Genomic DNA, 18,077 nt, shown 5'->3' with positions numbered 1-18,077 from the left:
TTGTGATGCCAATACCTTCACCGCAGACTGAAGAGTCCGCAATTTCTCCAGGGGGAAGAAGGACCTTCGCCACTGAGGAGTCCTAGATACTCCAACGCTGAGTCGGAACCTAGCATGCCCAGGATTTGAACCCTGGGTCGCACACATGGAAGACAGGCTTGCTGCCACTGAGCTACACCTGCTGGCCTAAACGTTTAACACCCACCCGAATCTTCGGAGGGTCCGAATGGGAATAACACATCCACTAGGCCCGAGACAGAAGCTGCTCTCAGAAGAAAGTCGTCCAAGTAGCCAATGAGGCAAAGCCTTGCTGTCCCAACAAAGTTAGGACAAGTGCGAGCTCCTAGCTGAAAACCCATGGTGCTGACGCCAGATCAAAAGGGAGGACCACAGGCTGACAAAGACCCTCTCTCATCACGAAGCACAGAGAAAAAAACACTGACATGCGCAAAACGGGGCATGCATGTATGCGTCCCTAATGTCCGAGGACGTCAGGACGTCCTCCGGATGGAGTACAGCTACCACCGAACGAATGGAGTCCATGTGGAACTACCCGACGTTCACAAAAGGTATTCAGGGCCTGAGGCCCAGAGAAAACCCCAAACCTCTCGTCCTGCAGGAAAGGTAAAATTACCCCGCAGCTTAGCAAGTCCCACACTGCCCAAGGCAGACTGACGGGCCGGGAGAGGAAGACACGAGGAAAGAACTTTGTTCTTTGGATAGGAGGAAACCCTATCTAGTACTCCGAAGAGACCAGCTCGCAGACCCACTGGTCGGAGAGCAGGGAGGTTTCACCCAATTGTGAACCTGCAAGCCGCCCCTCCATCCTAGAGGCTACATACATTGGCAGGATTTGGGTGCCGGCGTGATCGGCTTACGCACCCAGGGACGGATCAGTCCCCCAGCTGGGCCTTTGATGGCCTGGGAGGGTTGCCCCTAAATAATACACACACATAGTGTGTATGTATATTATGTAGGTGTATGCACACATGCCTTGGAGGAAACCACGCAGACACAGGGAGCGACAATGCAAGCTCCAGGCAGAATTGGCGTCAGTGACCAGATTCGAACCAATGACTCTCTTGCTGCCAAGTAATGGAGTTAACCAATACACCACCGTGTGCATAAAACCATTCTGAAACAGAAACCCTGGATAACAAGGGCGCAGCATTCAATGAAGCATCACATACCTATATGAGGCCCTGGACTAGCCTAATAACTCCGGGAGAGAGTCGATGCTCCTCCACTGTCTGGTGCAAAATGCTCACTCCGTGAGTGACTGAGACCTCAGAGTAGTGGCCACAATAGGCCGCAAGTCAGACCCCAGCATGGTAAACATGGAACGGATCAGTACTTCAGATCTTCTATTAGTCAGATCCATACAAGCGGGGGTTCCCGCAATAGGGAGAGAGGTCACCTATACATGACACCCAGAGGGTCCACCACCGGAGAAGAAGCCCACCTTTTGAAAAGGCTCCCCTCAAAGGGGCACTGAACCGCCCGGCGGTGAGGGACTACAAAAGCCCTCAGCGGCTGTTCTCATTCCGCCTCTTAGAAATTATCAAAGAAGGGCACAGAAGGAAAAAACCTACACAGAGCGGTCGGATTTGTGATCCAAAAAAGACCGAGCCCTCGGCAGAAACCCAGCTGCACTATCCAGCTTCAGAGAGTCCCTTGCAGCAGTGAGAAGCGCACCTATAAATGCCTTATCCTGCTTTTTTTTTTTTTTTTTTTTACTACCCAGGTACCTGGTCCATGGCTCCATAACAGAGCATTCCCCAGGGGATAACGAGGGAAGGGGGAACTCTTACCACCCGTCCGCAGTCCGCCCACCCTGGCACAAAAGTGTCCAGGACCAGTAATAAAGCCTCTGTGGGAGTCCCAGGTTCTAACACCTTCTGCCATCTCCAGCATGTTGGGGAAGGATCCATATACTGACTCCATAGCCAGATACTGACCACCATTATGAGGAAAAACTCCCGGGGGCCAGTTCAGACCTGAACAAAAAAAAACACCACTCCTGCTGCGCTGACCGGGGGGGTTACCCAGGGCACTCACCACACCTGAGGAGCCTGATCAGCGCTGCTGCCTGTTTCCAGCACACCACTGTTTGTGAGGAAAAAAGCCGTGAGGTAGCTGTGAGTTATCTGCGGTGGTGCTGTGTGAGACGATCGGCGCCGCGCACTGTAGGAACTAGCACTAAAGGCCGAGGACTCAGGCAAGATGGCCGCCGAGTGCAGCATATCGCAATAATATGCTGCATCACAGCGCGGCTACAACAAAATGTCTGCCAATGGGATTTTCAATAGGAATTGAAAATCACCCAAAAAATGGCGCCAGAATGGCGGCAGAACGCCGCAATTTAAACGGTAAAAGCCTAAAAAGGCTGCACAGCACCACAGAAAAAAGGACCCCCAGCATTAAAAAAAAAAACACATAGGCCAGCGCACAGTCCCTCAGCAAGGTAAACAGCAACCCCCCCCCCCCACCCCGACAGCAATGAAACAGCAGAGGGAAAAAAGGGAGCAGGGAAGGAAGCATACCCAAACCCCAGGAATGCTCAGCCATACCACCCCACCTAAGGCTGTACGCATTCCAGACAGGCGTACAACCGCAAAGGAGGTAGCTGTCGGCCCGGTCCACTGTGAATGAGGCAACACCGCAGCCCAGTGATGTGCGGACCTCGGAGCAAAGCTCACTGGCCACACCAGGAGTCATGGGGCATGTCGTGGCAGACCCAGCCTCTTTGCAAAGGTGTGCTCAAGCTCGCTGGCCGGACTGAGAAGACTACAAGGATCTATAATATCCAGCCTGACTACAGTTGACAGAAGTCAAAAGACAAAAATGAAATAAAAACGTTTCCTCAGGGCACTGGGCCCAAAGGGAGCCATACGTCCTTCTCCTTTGCTAGGCAGAACGAAACTGAGGCTGTATGCTGCAGTGAGGAGGGTTATGTCTGGAGGGACCGCCCCCTGGGCGGGGCTGTTCAACTCTGTTAATGTATTTAACTATTTAACATGTTTCTGCCTAGTCCTCTTCTGTAAACAGGGAACATAACCCACTTGTCAAGATTTAAGGAGCTGTGTCAGTCCATGGACGATAAGAGAAAACATTTTTAAAGCGCCCCGTCTTGACGAGCTCGCGCGCAGAAGCGAACGCATATGTGAGTAGCGCCCGCATATGAAAACAGTGTTCAAACCACACAAGTGAGGTATCACAGCGATTGTTAGAGCGAGATCAATATAATTCTAGCCCTAGACCTCCCTCTGTAACTCAAAAGATGCAACCTATAGAATTTTTTAAACATCGCCTATGGAGATTTTTAAGGGTAAAAGTTTGACTCCATTCCACGAGCGGGCGCAATTTTGAAGCGTGACATGTTGGGTATCATTTTACTCGGAGTAACATTATCTTTCACAATATAAAAAAAATTGGGCTAACTTTACTGTTGTCTTATTTTTTAATTAAAAAAAGTGAATTTTTTCCAAAAAAAAGTGCGCTTGTAAGACCGCTGCACAAATACACTGTGACAAAAAGTATTGCAATGACCGCCATTTTATTCTCTAGGGTGTTGGAAAAAAATATATAATGTTTGGGGGGTTTTAAGTAATTTTTTAGCAAAAAAAAACGGTTTTAATCTTGTAAACACCAAATCTGAAAAACAGGCAAGGTCCTTAAGTGGTTAAGAGGTTTTAATTGCAAGTATGGAAATGTCCTAAAGACTTTAGTCTGGCACACAGGGTGTCATTTATGTAAAAAATAAAATAAAATGCTGCCAGAGGCAACTTAGAAGATTACAAAGGTTTTAGTATCACTTGCAGCATAAAACAAATATCTGATTAATTGTTATGAACTAGACCAGGGATATGCAATTAGTGGACCTCCAGCTGTAGCAGAACTACAAGTCCCATGAGGCATAGCAAGACTGACAGCCACAAGCATGACACCCGGAGGCATGATGGGACTTGTAGTTTTGCAACAGCTGGAGGTCAGCTAATTGCATATCCCTGAACTAGACCATCTTCTTGTTAGTTCATTTTTGAAGAGTAGTTATAAAATTGTTACTCCAGAGGGTCAATGGAAAAAGATTTTCCCGATGCAATCATGGGAAAAGTGCAAATCACACTACAATCAAGGCTCTTACCACAGTCTACAGGCGAGCTACAGCCCAAAGCCGGGATTTTACCACCCACTAGAATGATACGTTGATACAACAGAGAGGACAGAGGGTTAACTAGGGCCAAAAGGCATTATAAGCGCAGAGGACAGGTCACAAAATGAGAATGAATTACATTTACATAACATACAGAGAAAAACATTGCACCTAGAATTAGAGAGCTTTAAGCAAAAAAAAAAAAAAAAGATACAGCGTAATTACAAGCTTTATGCATTCTTTCTTGCAGACACAAGGCATGTTGAGCTACGTACACACTGAGGTTAGGTTCAAACATTCAACAAGAACAAGTGTCTCTGATGCTCAGTCTATGTCCCTAATGCCCTGTACACACGATCGGATATCTGATGGAATCCAATCCAATGTATTTTTTCGTCGGCTAGCCGATGAAGCCGACTTTCGTCAGTCTTGCCTACACACCATCAGTCAAAAATCCGACCGTGTCCAACGCAGTGATGTAAAACACTACGACGTACTGAGAAAAATGAAGTTCAATGCTTCCGAGCATGCTTCGACTTGATTCTGAGCATGCGTGGATTTTTCTCCGATGGAGTTCCACACAGACGATCGTTTTTTTTTATCCATAGGAACATTTTGAAACATGTTCTATTTTTTTTCACCGATGGAAAACAAACCGATGGGGCCCACACACGATCGGTTTGTCCAATGAAAAAAGGACCAATCGGTCCGTTTTCATCAGACAAAGCGATCGTGTGTACAGGGCTTTAGTGTCAACTATGCAAGTGAGTTTGCCAGTAAATAAGAGCAGTTATAGAAAAACACTGATGCCGCGTATACGATAATTTTTCGGCATGAAAAAACGTTGTTTTTAAAAAACGTAATTTAAAATGATCGTATGTGGGCTGCACATCATTTTCAGGTTCTGAAAAACGACAAATTTTTTTTTCAAACATGCTGCATTTTTTAACGTCGTTTTAAACAATGTTGTTTTTCGGGTTGTAAAAAATGATCGTGTGTGGGCTAAAACGACGTAAAAAACCTGTGCATGCTCAGAAGCAAGTTATAAGACGGGAGCGCTCGTTCTGGTAAAACTACCGTTTACAATGGAGTAAGCACATTCATCACGCTGTAACAGACAAAAAAGCGTGAATCGTCTTTTACTAACACGGAATCAGCTAAAGCAGCCCAAAGGCGAATGGAACTTCCCCTTTATAGTGCCGTCGTACGTCACCGCGCTTTGCTAGATAATTTTTTTTAAAATGATGGTGTGTAGGCAACATTGTTTTAATGATGAAGTTGGGAAAACTTTGTTTTTTCGACATGCTGAAAAATGATCGTGTATACGCGGCATGATACTTTGTGGCAAATTTATTAACCAGCAAATATGACATTCAATGCAGGTGAATCTTCCAGGTGCATGCGTTTTAAATGGAGGTGATTAGTTCAGCACCAGTAAATGTTTGGTGAAAGTCACATTCAATGCTATATAGATATGCCCTATGTGTAAGCTTGGTAAAGTAGTTGTAAAGGAAGAAGGTTTGCATTCTATGCAGCAAGCCAAAAAAAAATACAGTTCCTTGAAAAGCTATTCATACCCCTTGAAATGTTCCACATTTTGTCATGTTACAACCAAAAACATAAATGTATTTTATTGGGATTTTTATGTGATAGGCCAACACATAATTGTGAAGTGGAAGGAAAATGATAAATGGTTTTCTATTTTTTTTTTTCAAATAAATATGTCAAAAGTGTGGCGTGCATTTGTATTTAGCCCCCCTGAGTCAATACTTTGTAGAACCACCTTTCACTGCAATTACAGCGGCAAATCACAAATAATCACACAGCACAATGATTGTTTTATACTTTGAAAGGCATGGTGGGGAGCTCAGGTTTGGACAAAGACAGACGGGTAGTGGAAGAGAAGAATATATAAAAATAAAACCTACCTTGCCCTCCGGGATACATACAGCGGAAAGCCCGTCCTAGCTCTTCTGCTTGCACTCGCCCAGCTGGTGTCAGTTCCCCACCCCATTTCAAGACTAGAAGTAGAGATGGGGAGTCCTTTCGGGCATCTATGAAGACATTACATTTGCATGCATGAAAATGCGTCATACTGTGCAAATCAGTGTTATACATGATAAAACCTTCCCTATCTTACCTTCATCCTCACTGGATATTTTTGGATGACCATGGGGCAAATAAGTCAGCTGTACTTTCCTATTAATACCAGAGAAATGTCCGTACCTGGAAAAAAAAAAGAGAATCGCCATTTTTTTATTATGTGCAAAATATGGGCAAGACAAAGAACCACTGACATAAAAAGGAACTGACAAAGACAACCTCTAATTAATAAAAACTAACATGTATTTGCCTTGAATTAAAATATATCATATAACACTGAGTAAACAAGATTATCGTTAACATAAGTGATCATAATTTTTCAAAAGCACGTTCATTCTAATTAGGAATTAAAAACGGAGTGAACAGTTCCACCAGGGGGCGCAAAGTGACTACATAACAGATAAAAACCAAATACTGGCATAACAAAAATATAAATAATAAAAAAATATGTAAAAACCAAAAAGAAGAACAGAACATGATTTACTAAATGAAGAAAGCATCACTTGTTTATAACTTGCACAAATGCCTCCACTGGCAAGTATGATGGGCACATATATAGAAGAGTTTTAATTGAACTAAACAAGCTTTTCTGAATCTTTGTACCCTCAAAATAAATTTTCGTCTTCAGGGAACCCCTGATTAAAATTATTATATTACACTTTTATGGTAAAATAGCATGAGTAGTAAGCTATTGAACATTTTAATTATATAAAAAAAAAAAAAAAAGGCGTCCCTAGAATATTTGACAACCAGAGACAATTTCATTATATTACAACACTCCCTTGCCCTGTATGTCAATAATAATCATGAAAATTAATAATGACCAAACAATTGTAGCTTCCCATTACATTAGTGGTCAATGGTGAAATGCCCCCTTGCATTGGTGATCAGTGCAGAAGTGACCCCTTACATTAATTTTCAGGGGAAATTGCCCTTGTATGTTGATAGTAATTGGAATTGGGAGATCAATATTTCATTGCTTAACGCTCAAGGAATCCCCAACAACCTCTGGAGAAACCCTAGGGTTGCACGGAACCTTGGTTGAGAAAGCATGAACAGTAACATATAGGAAAAGCCATCACTTAAAAGGGGTTGTAAAGGTACAATTTGTTTTTCCTAAATAGCTTCATTTACCTTAGTGCATTCCTCCTTCACTTACCTCATCCTTCCATTTTGCTTTTAAATGTCCTTCTTTCTTCTGAGAAATCCTCACTTCCTGTTCTTCTGTCTGTAACTCCACACAGTAATGCAAGGCTTTCTCCCTGGTGTGGAGTGTTGTGCTCGACCCCTCCCTTGGACTACAGGAGAGTCAGGACGCCCACTAACACACAGCTCCTTTCTCTATCTGCAACGTAGAGAGTGTCCTGACTCTCCTGTAGTCCAAGGGAGGGGGCGAGCACGACACTCCACACCAGGGAGAAATCCTTACATTACTGTGTGTAGTCACAGACAGAAGAACAGGAAGTGAGGATTTCTCAGAAGAAATAAGGACATTTAAAAGCAAAATCAAAGGATGAGGTAAGTGAAGGAGGACTGCACTAAGGTAAAGGAAGCGATTTAGGAAAAAAAAAATTGTACCTTTACAACCCCTTTAAATAAAGCCAATACTGTTGGTATTTGTTTGAGTGAAATTTCATGAGACATATTAGGATTTACCTAATTACCTAATAAAGAAGGAGTAGATAAATGACAGAGGTAAAGGTGACTGGATACAGTGAATTTGAGCCTACAATAGACAGGCGTGAGATCCCCAAATTCTTGAGATCACAAAGAATCGGACATGGATGGACTACAACCACAGTTTAATTATAGGTACAGTATGCTCTGAGACCCATACTAACTTCTACTTTCTAAGCAGTAGCAATTCATCCTCTAGTTTTCTGCAGTGAAAGTAATCAGAACATTGCAGAATCATTTTTGTTTGGTTTCTAATGCACTTTAGACATCACTCCTTTGATAAATCCTAGAGCCGGCCATAGACAGATCAAGTCAAGATTCAAACCAAAATATGGATCAATCAACTAGGGTACAACAAACCTGTCAGATTGTACATGTGATTATTGCCAACAACCGCTAGCAATAATCACTGTGGGCCTGATCCACAAAAAACGTCCGTAACTTAACTTTTGCCATTTAAGTTACACCGCCGCAAAATCTCTACCTAAGTGCCTGATCCACAAAGCACTTACCTATAAATTTTCAGCGGTGTAACTTAAATCCGTCCGGCGCAAGGCGTGCCTAATCTAATGGGGCGAGTCCCATTTAAATTAGGCGCGCTCCCGCGCCGGACGTACTGCGCATGCTCCCGACGTTATTTTCCCGACGTGCTTTGCGCGGATTTGGGTTGCGCCGGGTTTTGAGTTTCGCGACGGGCGTAAAAAAAAAAAAAAAAAAAAAAAAAAAAAAAAAAAAGGAGTTATGGCGTGAAAAAAAAAAAAAAATTACAGCGACGTGGGATAGAAGGGTCTACTTTTACAAGGTGTAAACAGTTTACACTTTGTAAAAGCAGCCCTAATTTTGCGACGGCAAACTAATACTTACGGAGAAAAAACGAAGCGAAAAAGCTTTGTGGATCTCCGTAAGTGCTAATTTGCATACCCGACGCTTGATTTCGACGAGAAATGCCCCCAGCGGCGGCCGCGGTACTGCATCCTAAGATCCGACAGTGTAAGTCCCTTACACATGTCGGATCTTCTGCCTATCTATAGTAAACTGATTCTGTGGATCAGTTCCATAGATAGAAACAGGGATACGACGGCGTATCAGTAGATACGCCGGCGTATCCCTTTTGTGGATCAGGCCCTGTGTTCTTCTGGCAGAGGGGCAGGGGAAGTCGTCCCCGCCGGGAGAGCACAATGACTCGCTCTGTCTATGGCTGGTCTAACTCCCGCCAAGCATCTTTTCCTTCTAGGAGTGGTGATGTAATAGAACCTCTGCTGTGTTTTCACTGCTATCTTGCTTCCCAGTAGAGAGATTTTCACTCACATTCTGTTCAGACAACTGTGCATAAAGCTCCATTGATACTTGTGCAACTTTTCATGTGACATTGGACATCAAAGTACCATGACAAGATAAAACCCATTCTTTTCAATGGCACCCATTCACTTTGAAAAGGTGTCTGCACTACTTCAGCTCCGAGAGGTTTTACACCCTTCATGACCAGGCCATTTTTTGCGAAACGGCACTGCATTACTTTAACTGACAATTGTACGGTTGTGCGACACTGTACCCAAATACAATTTATGTCCTTTTTTAATAGAGCTTTCTTTTGGTGGAATTTAACAACCTCTGCGGTTTTGATTTTTTGCACTATAAAACAAAAAAAGACCGACAATTTTGAAAAAAATATTTTTTACTTTCTGCTATAAAACAAACACTTACAATAAAAAAATGTGACAAATCAAATTTCTTCATAAATTTAGGCCAATATGTATTCTGCTACATATTTTTGGTTAAAAAATCCCAATAAGTGTATATTGATTGGTTTGCGCAAAAGTTATAGCGTCTACAAACTATGAGATAGATTTAAGGACTTTATATTTTGCTGGACTGCGACCCTGTGGCAAACAAATTGTACACCAAGTGACACCAAAGCAGTGATCAGTGCTGTAAAAATGCACTGGCACTGTATAAATGACACTGGTAGGGAAGGGGTTAACAGCAGGGGCAACCAAAGGGTTAAATGTGTTCCTATGTGTGCTTTCTAACTGCACGGGGAGTGCATTGACTAAAAGAAAACAGACATTCATGTTTCTGCATAGCATGAGATCTCCATTTTCTTTTCTGGTAGAACAGCGGTCTGCCCTTTTTACATAGGGAGACTGCCGTTATGCCTCTCTACGAACAATCGCGGGTTCCCGGCAGCCGTCGAGGTTGCCGGACCCACTGATTGGCTCCCCGTGTCCAATTAAAGCAGAAGCAGGGTACGTGATTTTGCGCTAAAGGGTCGTCCTGCCACAGTAAATGTACGCGGGGAGGTCTTTAAGCGGTTAATGCAACGTTGAACCAGAAAGTGTAAAGTCGGATCAAAGTCGTACTGGGGATCATGCCCCTTTCACACTGGGGCGTTTTTCGAGCGTTTTTCTGAGCGTTATTCGAGCGAAGCCTCATCTGCAATCCCAATGTGCTGGTAAAGCACCGCTAAGACTCTAATGCCGCATACACACGGTCGTTTTTTGGCATAAAAAAAAAAAAAAAAAAAAAAAAGACATTTTCAGCATGTCCAAAAAACGAAGTTTTTCCAACTTCATCATTAAAAACGATGTTGCCCGCACACCATCGTTTTTTAAAAATGATGAACAAAGCGCAGTGACGTACAACAGCACTATAAAGGGGAAGTTCTATTCCCCTTTGGGCTGCTTTTAGCTGATTCCGTGTTAGTAAAAGACGATTCACGCTTTTCTGTCTGTTACAGCGTGATGAATGTGCTTACTCCATTATGAATTGTAGTTTTACCATAACGAGCGCTCCCGTCTCATATACCCACTCATTCCCCTCACTTCCTGCACAACATCTGGCAGACAGACGGGAAAGAAATTGAAATCTTCCCAGTGGGAAACAGAAAGCAATAATAACACAACAAAGGTTCAAACGTCCTGCACTCCATTTAAAACTACAAAAGTTTTGTATAACATTGGGCCCTAACAATACAGAGAGCAACTGAATAAGTGTAAAGCCCCATGCACACGGTCAGACTTTTTGACAACAAACGTAAAAGTTTTCAAAAAAAATCCGATCACGTGTACACTCCATCAGACAAACTTTTTCGGACAAAAGTTCGCTCTGCAAACAGAAAAACTTTTCGGCAACAAAAGTCCTACGGTGCAAAGTCCTGCCATGTGTACAGAAATCCATGGGACTTTAGTCCGAAGTACAAATACGCATGCTCAGAACCAATGTTAAAATCAACCAACAATAGCAGAAGTTTACCAAAGGGTGGCGGTAAAGAGCAGAAAAGAGCAGAAAAACCGCATGATTTTGGGAAAGTTTGCTGAAAAAGTCCTGTCGTGTGTAGCATTACCAAGTTCACGGCCAACGCCCTTCAAACAAAAATCCACGGAAATATTTTTTGGAAGTCCGATCGTGTGTGAGCCTTAACAAGCCACAGCAACAGATTGACAAAACCTTGTACTGTTCTGACTGCCCTGAACAGTGAAATTCACTTAATATTATAACATATATAGTTAGTTCATTTGGCACTGTACCTACTTTTCTTCTATTATCAAGATCTGTGAACATTTCTTCTACTTACATTTCCAGGACCGTTTTCAGCTGTTCAAGCTTGGATTTCCTCTCTTCAATCTCGCAGTCGCTGTGCGCTCCAAGTTCTGATAGCAGCAGTCTTGCTATGTCAAGCACTTCCTGCTCAAAATCATCCAGGAATGCAGTTTTTATACAATCATTTACTCTGTAAAATGTTCTACCCTATCCAGGTGTAAATCATACTTAAAGCCTAAACACACAGACATGTATCCAGTTTGAATATGTTCTGATCTCGTCAGCTTTAGCCACTATATGGAAACCATTGCTTCTGCTTAGTAGGATATGTGCAGCAATGTTGAAAAGAATCATTAAAAAAGGGTTTCTAAACCTGAAAACAAAAAAAAATTATATATTGAGACTTACCAGACCTTAGATGTGTTGCTACATTTGTTTTCTTTTTAAAGTAATAAAGCTCCCCATTGTTAACATGTACCTACAGGTAAGCTTAAAATAAAGGCTTACCTGTAGGTACAGAAAGTATCCCCTAAACATACACTGTTTAGGAGGCATTTACTACAGTGCATGCGCACTGCGCGTGCCTTCCACTGAGAGAGCAGTGTCGCAACTGTGACTACTACGTGCATATTATGCTATTATCCTGCAGGGGACCAGTTAATGAATATTTTTTGGTGGTTTACTACCACTGTAAGCTGCTTTCCCTTTATTTTCACTTACGTTAAAAGGGTTGTAGAGATTCATGTTTTTTCACCTTAAAGCGGTGGTTCACCCTCCTTAACATCATTATACTATTACATTCGGCATCGTAGCGCGAGCTACGGTATGCCGGTCTTAAATTTTTAATCCCCGTACTCACTGTGCTATCGATCATTGAAGTTTCCGACTCCCGCGGGGAATGGGCGTGCCTATGGAGAGGGAGGATGATTGACGGCCGGCTCTGGCACGTCACGCTCCCCGAAGACAGCCGGAGTAGGTCTCGGCTCTTCACAGGGCCTGCGCACAGGCGCCGTGAAGAGCCAAGCCTATTTCGGCTATTTCCGGAGGAGCGTGACGTGCCAGGGCCGGCCGTCAATCACCTTCTCTCACCATAGGAACGCCCATTCCCCGGAATCTTCAATGATCCATAGCACAGTGAGTACGGGGATAAAAAATGTAACACTGGCATACTGTAGCTCGCGCTACGATGCCGAATGTAATGGTATAATAAAAAAAAAAAAAATTTTTATTTTTTTTAATAGGGTGAACCCCCGCTTTAATGCATCCTATGCATTAAGGTAAAAACACCTGGCTGTCACGGGGCCCCCCCCCCCCCTGTTTTATTTATCTGAGCCTGTTCACCTGCTGTGCGTGTCCCCCGGCATCCTCTTCTCCACGAAGTCTGGCCGTTGATTGGATAAGATTGATAGTAGCGCAGTCATTGGCTCCCGCTACTGTCAATCACATCCAATGACGCGGCCGCCCAGGCGGGCCGGAGTAATACACTGCGTCTCCGGAAGCAGCGTGTACGACAGGGAGCGCGCCCGCAAGCTAACCCTCTTGGTAGAGAGCTTCCCAGAGGGGGTTAGCTTTAGCAGGGAGGAGCCGAGACAGCCGCCGTGGGACCCCAGAACAGGAGGATCTGTGCAAAACGATAACGTGCAAGTATAAAATGTTTGTTATTTTTAAAAAATCGAACCTTTAGTACCTCTTTAAGGTAATCCTGCAAATAACACTTCCTGATGGCTATGCATGCTCAGTCACTCCATTGTACCTATGGAGGGGGACCATAGTCATCACCCAGGCTGGTCTTCCTCCCTTTATCTCCTTTACACGGGAGTTGGGGGTGTTAGTAGTTTACAAAGTAAAAAGAAAACATTTTTCCTTTTAGTTCAGCTCACAGGACGTGATAAGGACACAGCATTTCTGGCTAATCAGAAACAGCCATTTTCTGTATTTGCTAAAGATGTTCTTAACCTGAATAATTAAAACAAATGCAGCCATCACATCTATAGAAAGGTACGCTTCATTATAATACAGTTTTGTTGTTGGGTTTAGACATCCTTTAAAGCCATCAAGAAGGTGAGCCAAAAGAAAGCAAAACATCCTTCAATACAAATACATTAATGAAATATTAAAGTATTTATTGACTTCTTTACGCCGTACTAACCTGCTCAGAACAAAAGTCGTGTATACAAACTTTCTGTTTAAAATAATAGGCAATTTCTCATTTAGAATACTATGGCCAGGCTATGAGAATTCAAGTATTTACTTGTCCTTAACACTCATTAATAAGCAATTCTAGTTATGCAAATATAAAAGCAAGTTCTTGCGAGCAGGTTAAGTGCTATAACAAAAGATTATTTTTAAAACAATTATGTGAAACAAATGAATAATTAAATAATATATATGTTTTATTGTGAATCATCCACACCTTACACACTCTCATATATCTGTGCTGAGGTACAATTAACACCTTAATAATTGGCACGCTTCACTATATAAATCCTCCTTAATAACACATGAATATAATCCACCATAAAAATCTGTGATTTCAAAGAAATCCCAACACGTTGCTTCTAAATTCAGAAAAATTAAAATTATAAATGCATATATTAAGTCTGTGCGTGCATAGATAGTCTGTGCATATATGTGCCACAGAATAGCCACACAACATTAAAGCGGCGTTCCACCCAATTTGTGCATGTGACATCAATCTCATGGCCATCCAGAATGCGCTTACAAATGGCATTTTTTTTTAAAGTAAATACCTTTTTTATTTTTCTTTGATTTTCTGCAGCACTTCCTGGCTGCGTTAACCAAGTCAATTACATCACTAGGCGATTCGCAAGGACTCCTGAGATATTGGCGTCATCTATCCATGTGAATTGCCTAGTGACGAAATCTTGCGTTATTTCCAGAAGAATCGCCGCACAGTGGCATTCCCCTACGCATTCTGTGGCACATATATGCACGGACTAGCTATTCATACATGGACTGGATATATGCATTCATAATTTTTATGTTATAAATTTAGAAGCTACGTGTTAGGTTTTCTTTGAAATTTTATGGCGGATAATATTACATTTATTATTAAGGATGATTTATATAGTGAAGTGTAGGACTTATTATCTTGGTAATTCTAGTTATGCAGTTGACTACAGTACGATAAAAGGAATGCAGCGCATGTCTTTATCCACCATCCCTAAATGAAGCATCAGCCCCCCCTTTCTTTTCAAATTCTATTTGAATTTGTAAGTAATCATTAGGGATTAGCTTGGGTTCGGTCTGAACTCATGTTTAGGCAAATCACAAAAGGAAGCTGTACCAACCCAATCAGCTGCAGCACAGACATTCCCTTGTAGCTGCATGTACACAAAGGGGCAGGGATGCTTGTGAAATCATTGAAATAACATGGCCATGTATTGGGTCAATGGTGGGACAAGCACCCACACCCCTTTGTGTACATTCACCCGCAGGGAGCAAAATTCCTCGGCCACTGACGATAGCTTTCTTTCAGGTTTAGACTGTACCCAAGCTCTTCTCTAGTTATAATATGTAAATACATTTTTTTAACAATATTTTTTTTCCTTTGGAGAAAGATAAAATCTTTAGTGCTTGATCTCTAAGAACTGACTGAGGCAAGTCTCAGTACTTTTTTCTAAACTTTCTTACCAAAATTAGAGGCAAAATTAAGAAGCAAAAGGGGCTCCACATTTAGTGTGTTTAAACTTCACATTTTCAACAAAATTCACCAAAATATACCTGTAGTTGTTCTGGCTTCTTAAGCTTCAGCTTTCCCGTTTTATAGCCATCATGGTGTTCGAATAACTCAAAGAACCTGTACATAAAAATAAAATTTACATTTACGGTCTTAAAAAAATAAGAAATAACATCAGTTTCCAAGTCCTTTCATTTTTTTTTATTAGGGAAAAATATCCAGTTTTTCAAAAGGTTTCCTAAAGTTAACTTCCTGTCTTATTACCAAGGACTCTACCTTTCTGTAAATACATTCCTTTAGTCAAAAACTTAAAATAAAATATTATGTAATAATAGATTATTTCAGCTAAGGCATACTGGCTGTTGGGCTGAACAAGTAAATATAATGGAGGCAGTTGTCCTATTTTGAGGGAAATAAAAGATGGCCGCCGAAAGGTCACGTCCAGCCGCCACCTTTAGTCACATCATATCCATTCCAGCGGCCATCTTTGGACATCGCCTGCTCTCCAGGGATAAAATGACCCCTTTGGTGTGTCACTGTGCCGGTAAAAACACAGGCACCCTGCCCTGTCTGTCCACACGAGCCAGCAGAGGAAAATTGTCGGGATGGAGCACGGGAGACCAGGACATCCCAGCTAGCACCAGGTTAGTCCCCTTTCTTGGCCCTTCAACCACCACCACACACTCCACCCAAGGAGTTGGAGGATATCAAAAAGAAAAGGAAAACTTTGGGAGGACCCGCAGCTCCCCTTTATATCCTCTGCCCCAAATTCCTGCAGCAATTCAACCTAGTCCTCCGAAGACAGGAGAGGGTGAGAGGTATTCAGGGTCACTTTCCCCAAATAACACCAAAAGAAAAAACAACAAACTGGGGATGCTTGTCTGTTTTGCAGGATGCAGGAAACACAAGAACTGAGGGGCTTTTTACATCTGTGTGTTTCCGGTAGGAGGTGGAGCCTATCTCATGTGACCGTCCTGGAGGATGACTTGGGAAAAGCGATTTTATATACTGCTTGCAAAAGATTTAGCTACCTCCTTTTATTATTACCTTGGATGTCGAACCTCCATTTTCATCTTCTGCTTTGGTGTGCGGTCCCCATGTCGTATAATAGCTATTACACATCGCAACTCCATCCTAGTATAATGCAAAATAACACATGCTTATGAACATGAAATAAAACATATTCTGCTTTGTAGATTGCTGATTTCTTATTTATAACTAGTAATGATCAATTTTGAAATCCTCCTGTGTTATAATATATATATATATATATTTTTTATTATTATTTTTTTCCCCACTTACATTGTTCCAGAGGTGGTTGGTACTATAGGAATATCTTCTGCCTCTGTTGGGATTGACCAGGGAATCTGGAACTGTGGAGCGAGCTCTCTCATAATTATATTCCTATGGAAAGCAAATATATTAAGTTACCATCTTTCCCCTAAATTCCAGAAATGACAGATCAAAATTTTACAGCTAGCTCTTTACACATCCTGCTTTCTAATAATTCATAGTGATCAGTGTTTTTAGAGGGGCATGTGAGATTACCTCCACCTTACAGCCACAATATACCAACGCTGTAAGAGCACTTGGGTAATGGGATCTTGAGCCACTGTAACTCTGTTCTGGTGAAAGCTTCAGCTGAAAATCTTCTTGGGTCCACATGGCCCTAGAATAACAGTATCCTCTAACCCAGGCTCCAGGGGAAGGTTTCCCAAGAACCCTTCCAGAACACTGCATCCCTGTTTCGTCAACGCTAGATCGAACCCTCTGATGACAAGCCCACCAAGGGTTGGCCAACTGACAAACCAGACAGGACTCTCTGTGCCCACATCTGATACTGAACTCTGGGGCCCTATCAACAGAAAAACTGGCAGGTGATGTCACACAGATCATCCCTGGGTACAATGGACAACACACAAATTAAAGTAATACAAAATACGGGAAGGCAGTCAGGGAACACATCAATGCACAAAGTATAGCCACAGGCACTTATTTTCCTAGAATGCCAAGACTGAATGAATAAAGCTGCAGGGTTGTCACCATTTATGAATTAGGATTACAAGCATCTGTGCCAATGCAAAGTGCACACTCTACTGCAGTTATATTCAGCTGCTGCTGGAATGTGCACATGTTCTCAGAAAATTAATACAAAGAACCTAAAAAGCAGGGTATTTTTTAACCTGCATCCCAAGACGGCAATAAATGCGGCCCAACACAAAATCGTAAACCAACTTAAAAATTTCGATTTTTTTTTTGCAAAAATGCATTTTCAATTACAAAACACACGTGGGCGAAGAATTATGTGACTGTGGGCCGGATTCAGAAAGAAGATACGACGTCGTATCTCTGAGTCCGGCCGTCGTATCTATGTGCCGGATTCATAGAATCAGGTTACGCATAGATATGCCTAAGATCCGACAGGTGTAAGTGACTTACACCGTCGGATTTTAGGCTGCAATTCCAGGCCAGCTGCTAGGTGGCACTTCCGTATCTTTTACGCGTCGAATATGCAAATGAGCATTTACGCTGATTCAGAAACGAACTTCCGCCTGGCGCTTTTTTTTTTACGTTGTTTGCGTTCGGCTTTTTCCCGTGGGAAGTTACCCCTGCTATAGGAGGAGGATTTACGATACGCCGCCGCAACTTTAGAGGAAAGTGCTTTCTGAATAAAGCACTTGCCTCAAAAAATCCGCTAACCTATCTGAATCTAGCCCTTTACTGGACTCGTATACGTTTTATATTCCCAAAGAAAAATCTCCCACTCTTCACAATCACTCCTTATTCATGTCATCAGTTTTTGGCAGCACCTATATTTGTGAGCAACTATTTTCAAGGATGAAGCACACGAAGGGCAAAATTAGAACCAAAATATCTGATGAGCACCTTGAGAATTCATTGAAA

The 18,077-nt window shown here is 42.4% G+C and overlaps 1 protein-coding gene across 18 annotated transcripts in view; it reads right to left on the bottom strand.

Annotated features, from left to right (window-relative positions):
• The window catches only part of PPIP5K1 (diphosphoinositol pentakisphosphate kinase 1), a 239,242-nt gene that overhangs the window by 158,567 nt on the left and 62,598 nt on the right, over positions 1–18,077 (bottom strand). For 13 of the 18 annotated variants that reach the window (XM_040342509.1, XM_040342514.1, XM_040342513.1 and 10 more), the window contains exons 10-16: positions 16,476–16,577; positions 16,221–16,307; positions 15,218–15,293; positions 11,508–11,617; positions 6,294–6,379; positions 6,082–6,207; positions 4,145–4,192 (exon numbers count right to left, since the gene is read on the bottom strand). In XM_040342509.1, coding sequence (XP_040198443.1) covers positions 4,145–4,192; positions 6,082–6,207; positions 6,294–6,379; positions 11,508–11,617; positions 15,218–15,293; positions 16,221–16,307; positions 16,476–16,577 — 635 coding nt within the window. The remainder of the gene's footprint in view (positions 1–4,144; positions 4,193–6,081; positions 6,208–6,293; positions 6,380–11,507; positions 11,618–15,217; positions 15,294–16,220; positions 16,308–16,475; positions 16,578–18,077) is intronic. The other 5 variants (XM_040342512.1, XM_040342520.1, XM_040342524.1 and 2 more) reach the window with 1 other exon arrangement.

Source organism: Rana temporaria, chromosome 3, assembly GCF_905171775.1.
Source record: "Rana temporaria chromosome 3, aRanTem1.1, whole genome shotgun sequence".
Classification (NCBI taxonomy): Eukaryota; Metazoa; Chordata; class Amphibia; order Anura; family Ranidae; genus Rana; species Rana temporaria.
Note: the sequence above shows the minus strand (reverse complement) of the source record. Positions and strands in the feature narration are given on the sequence as shown.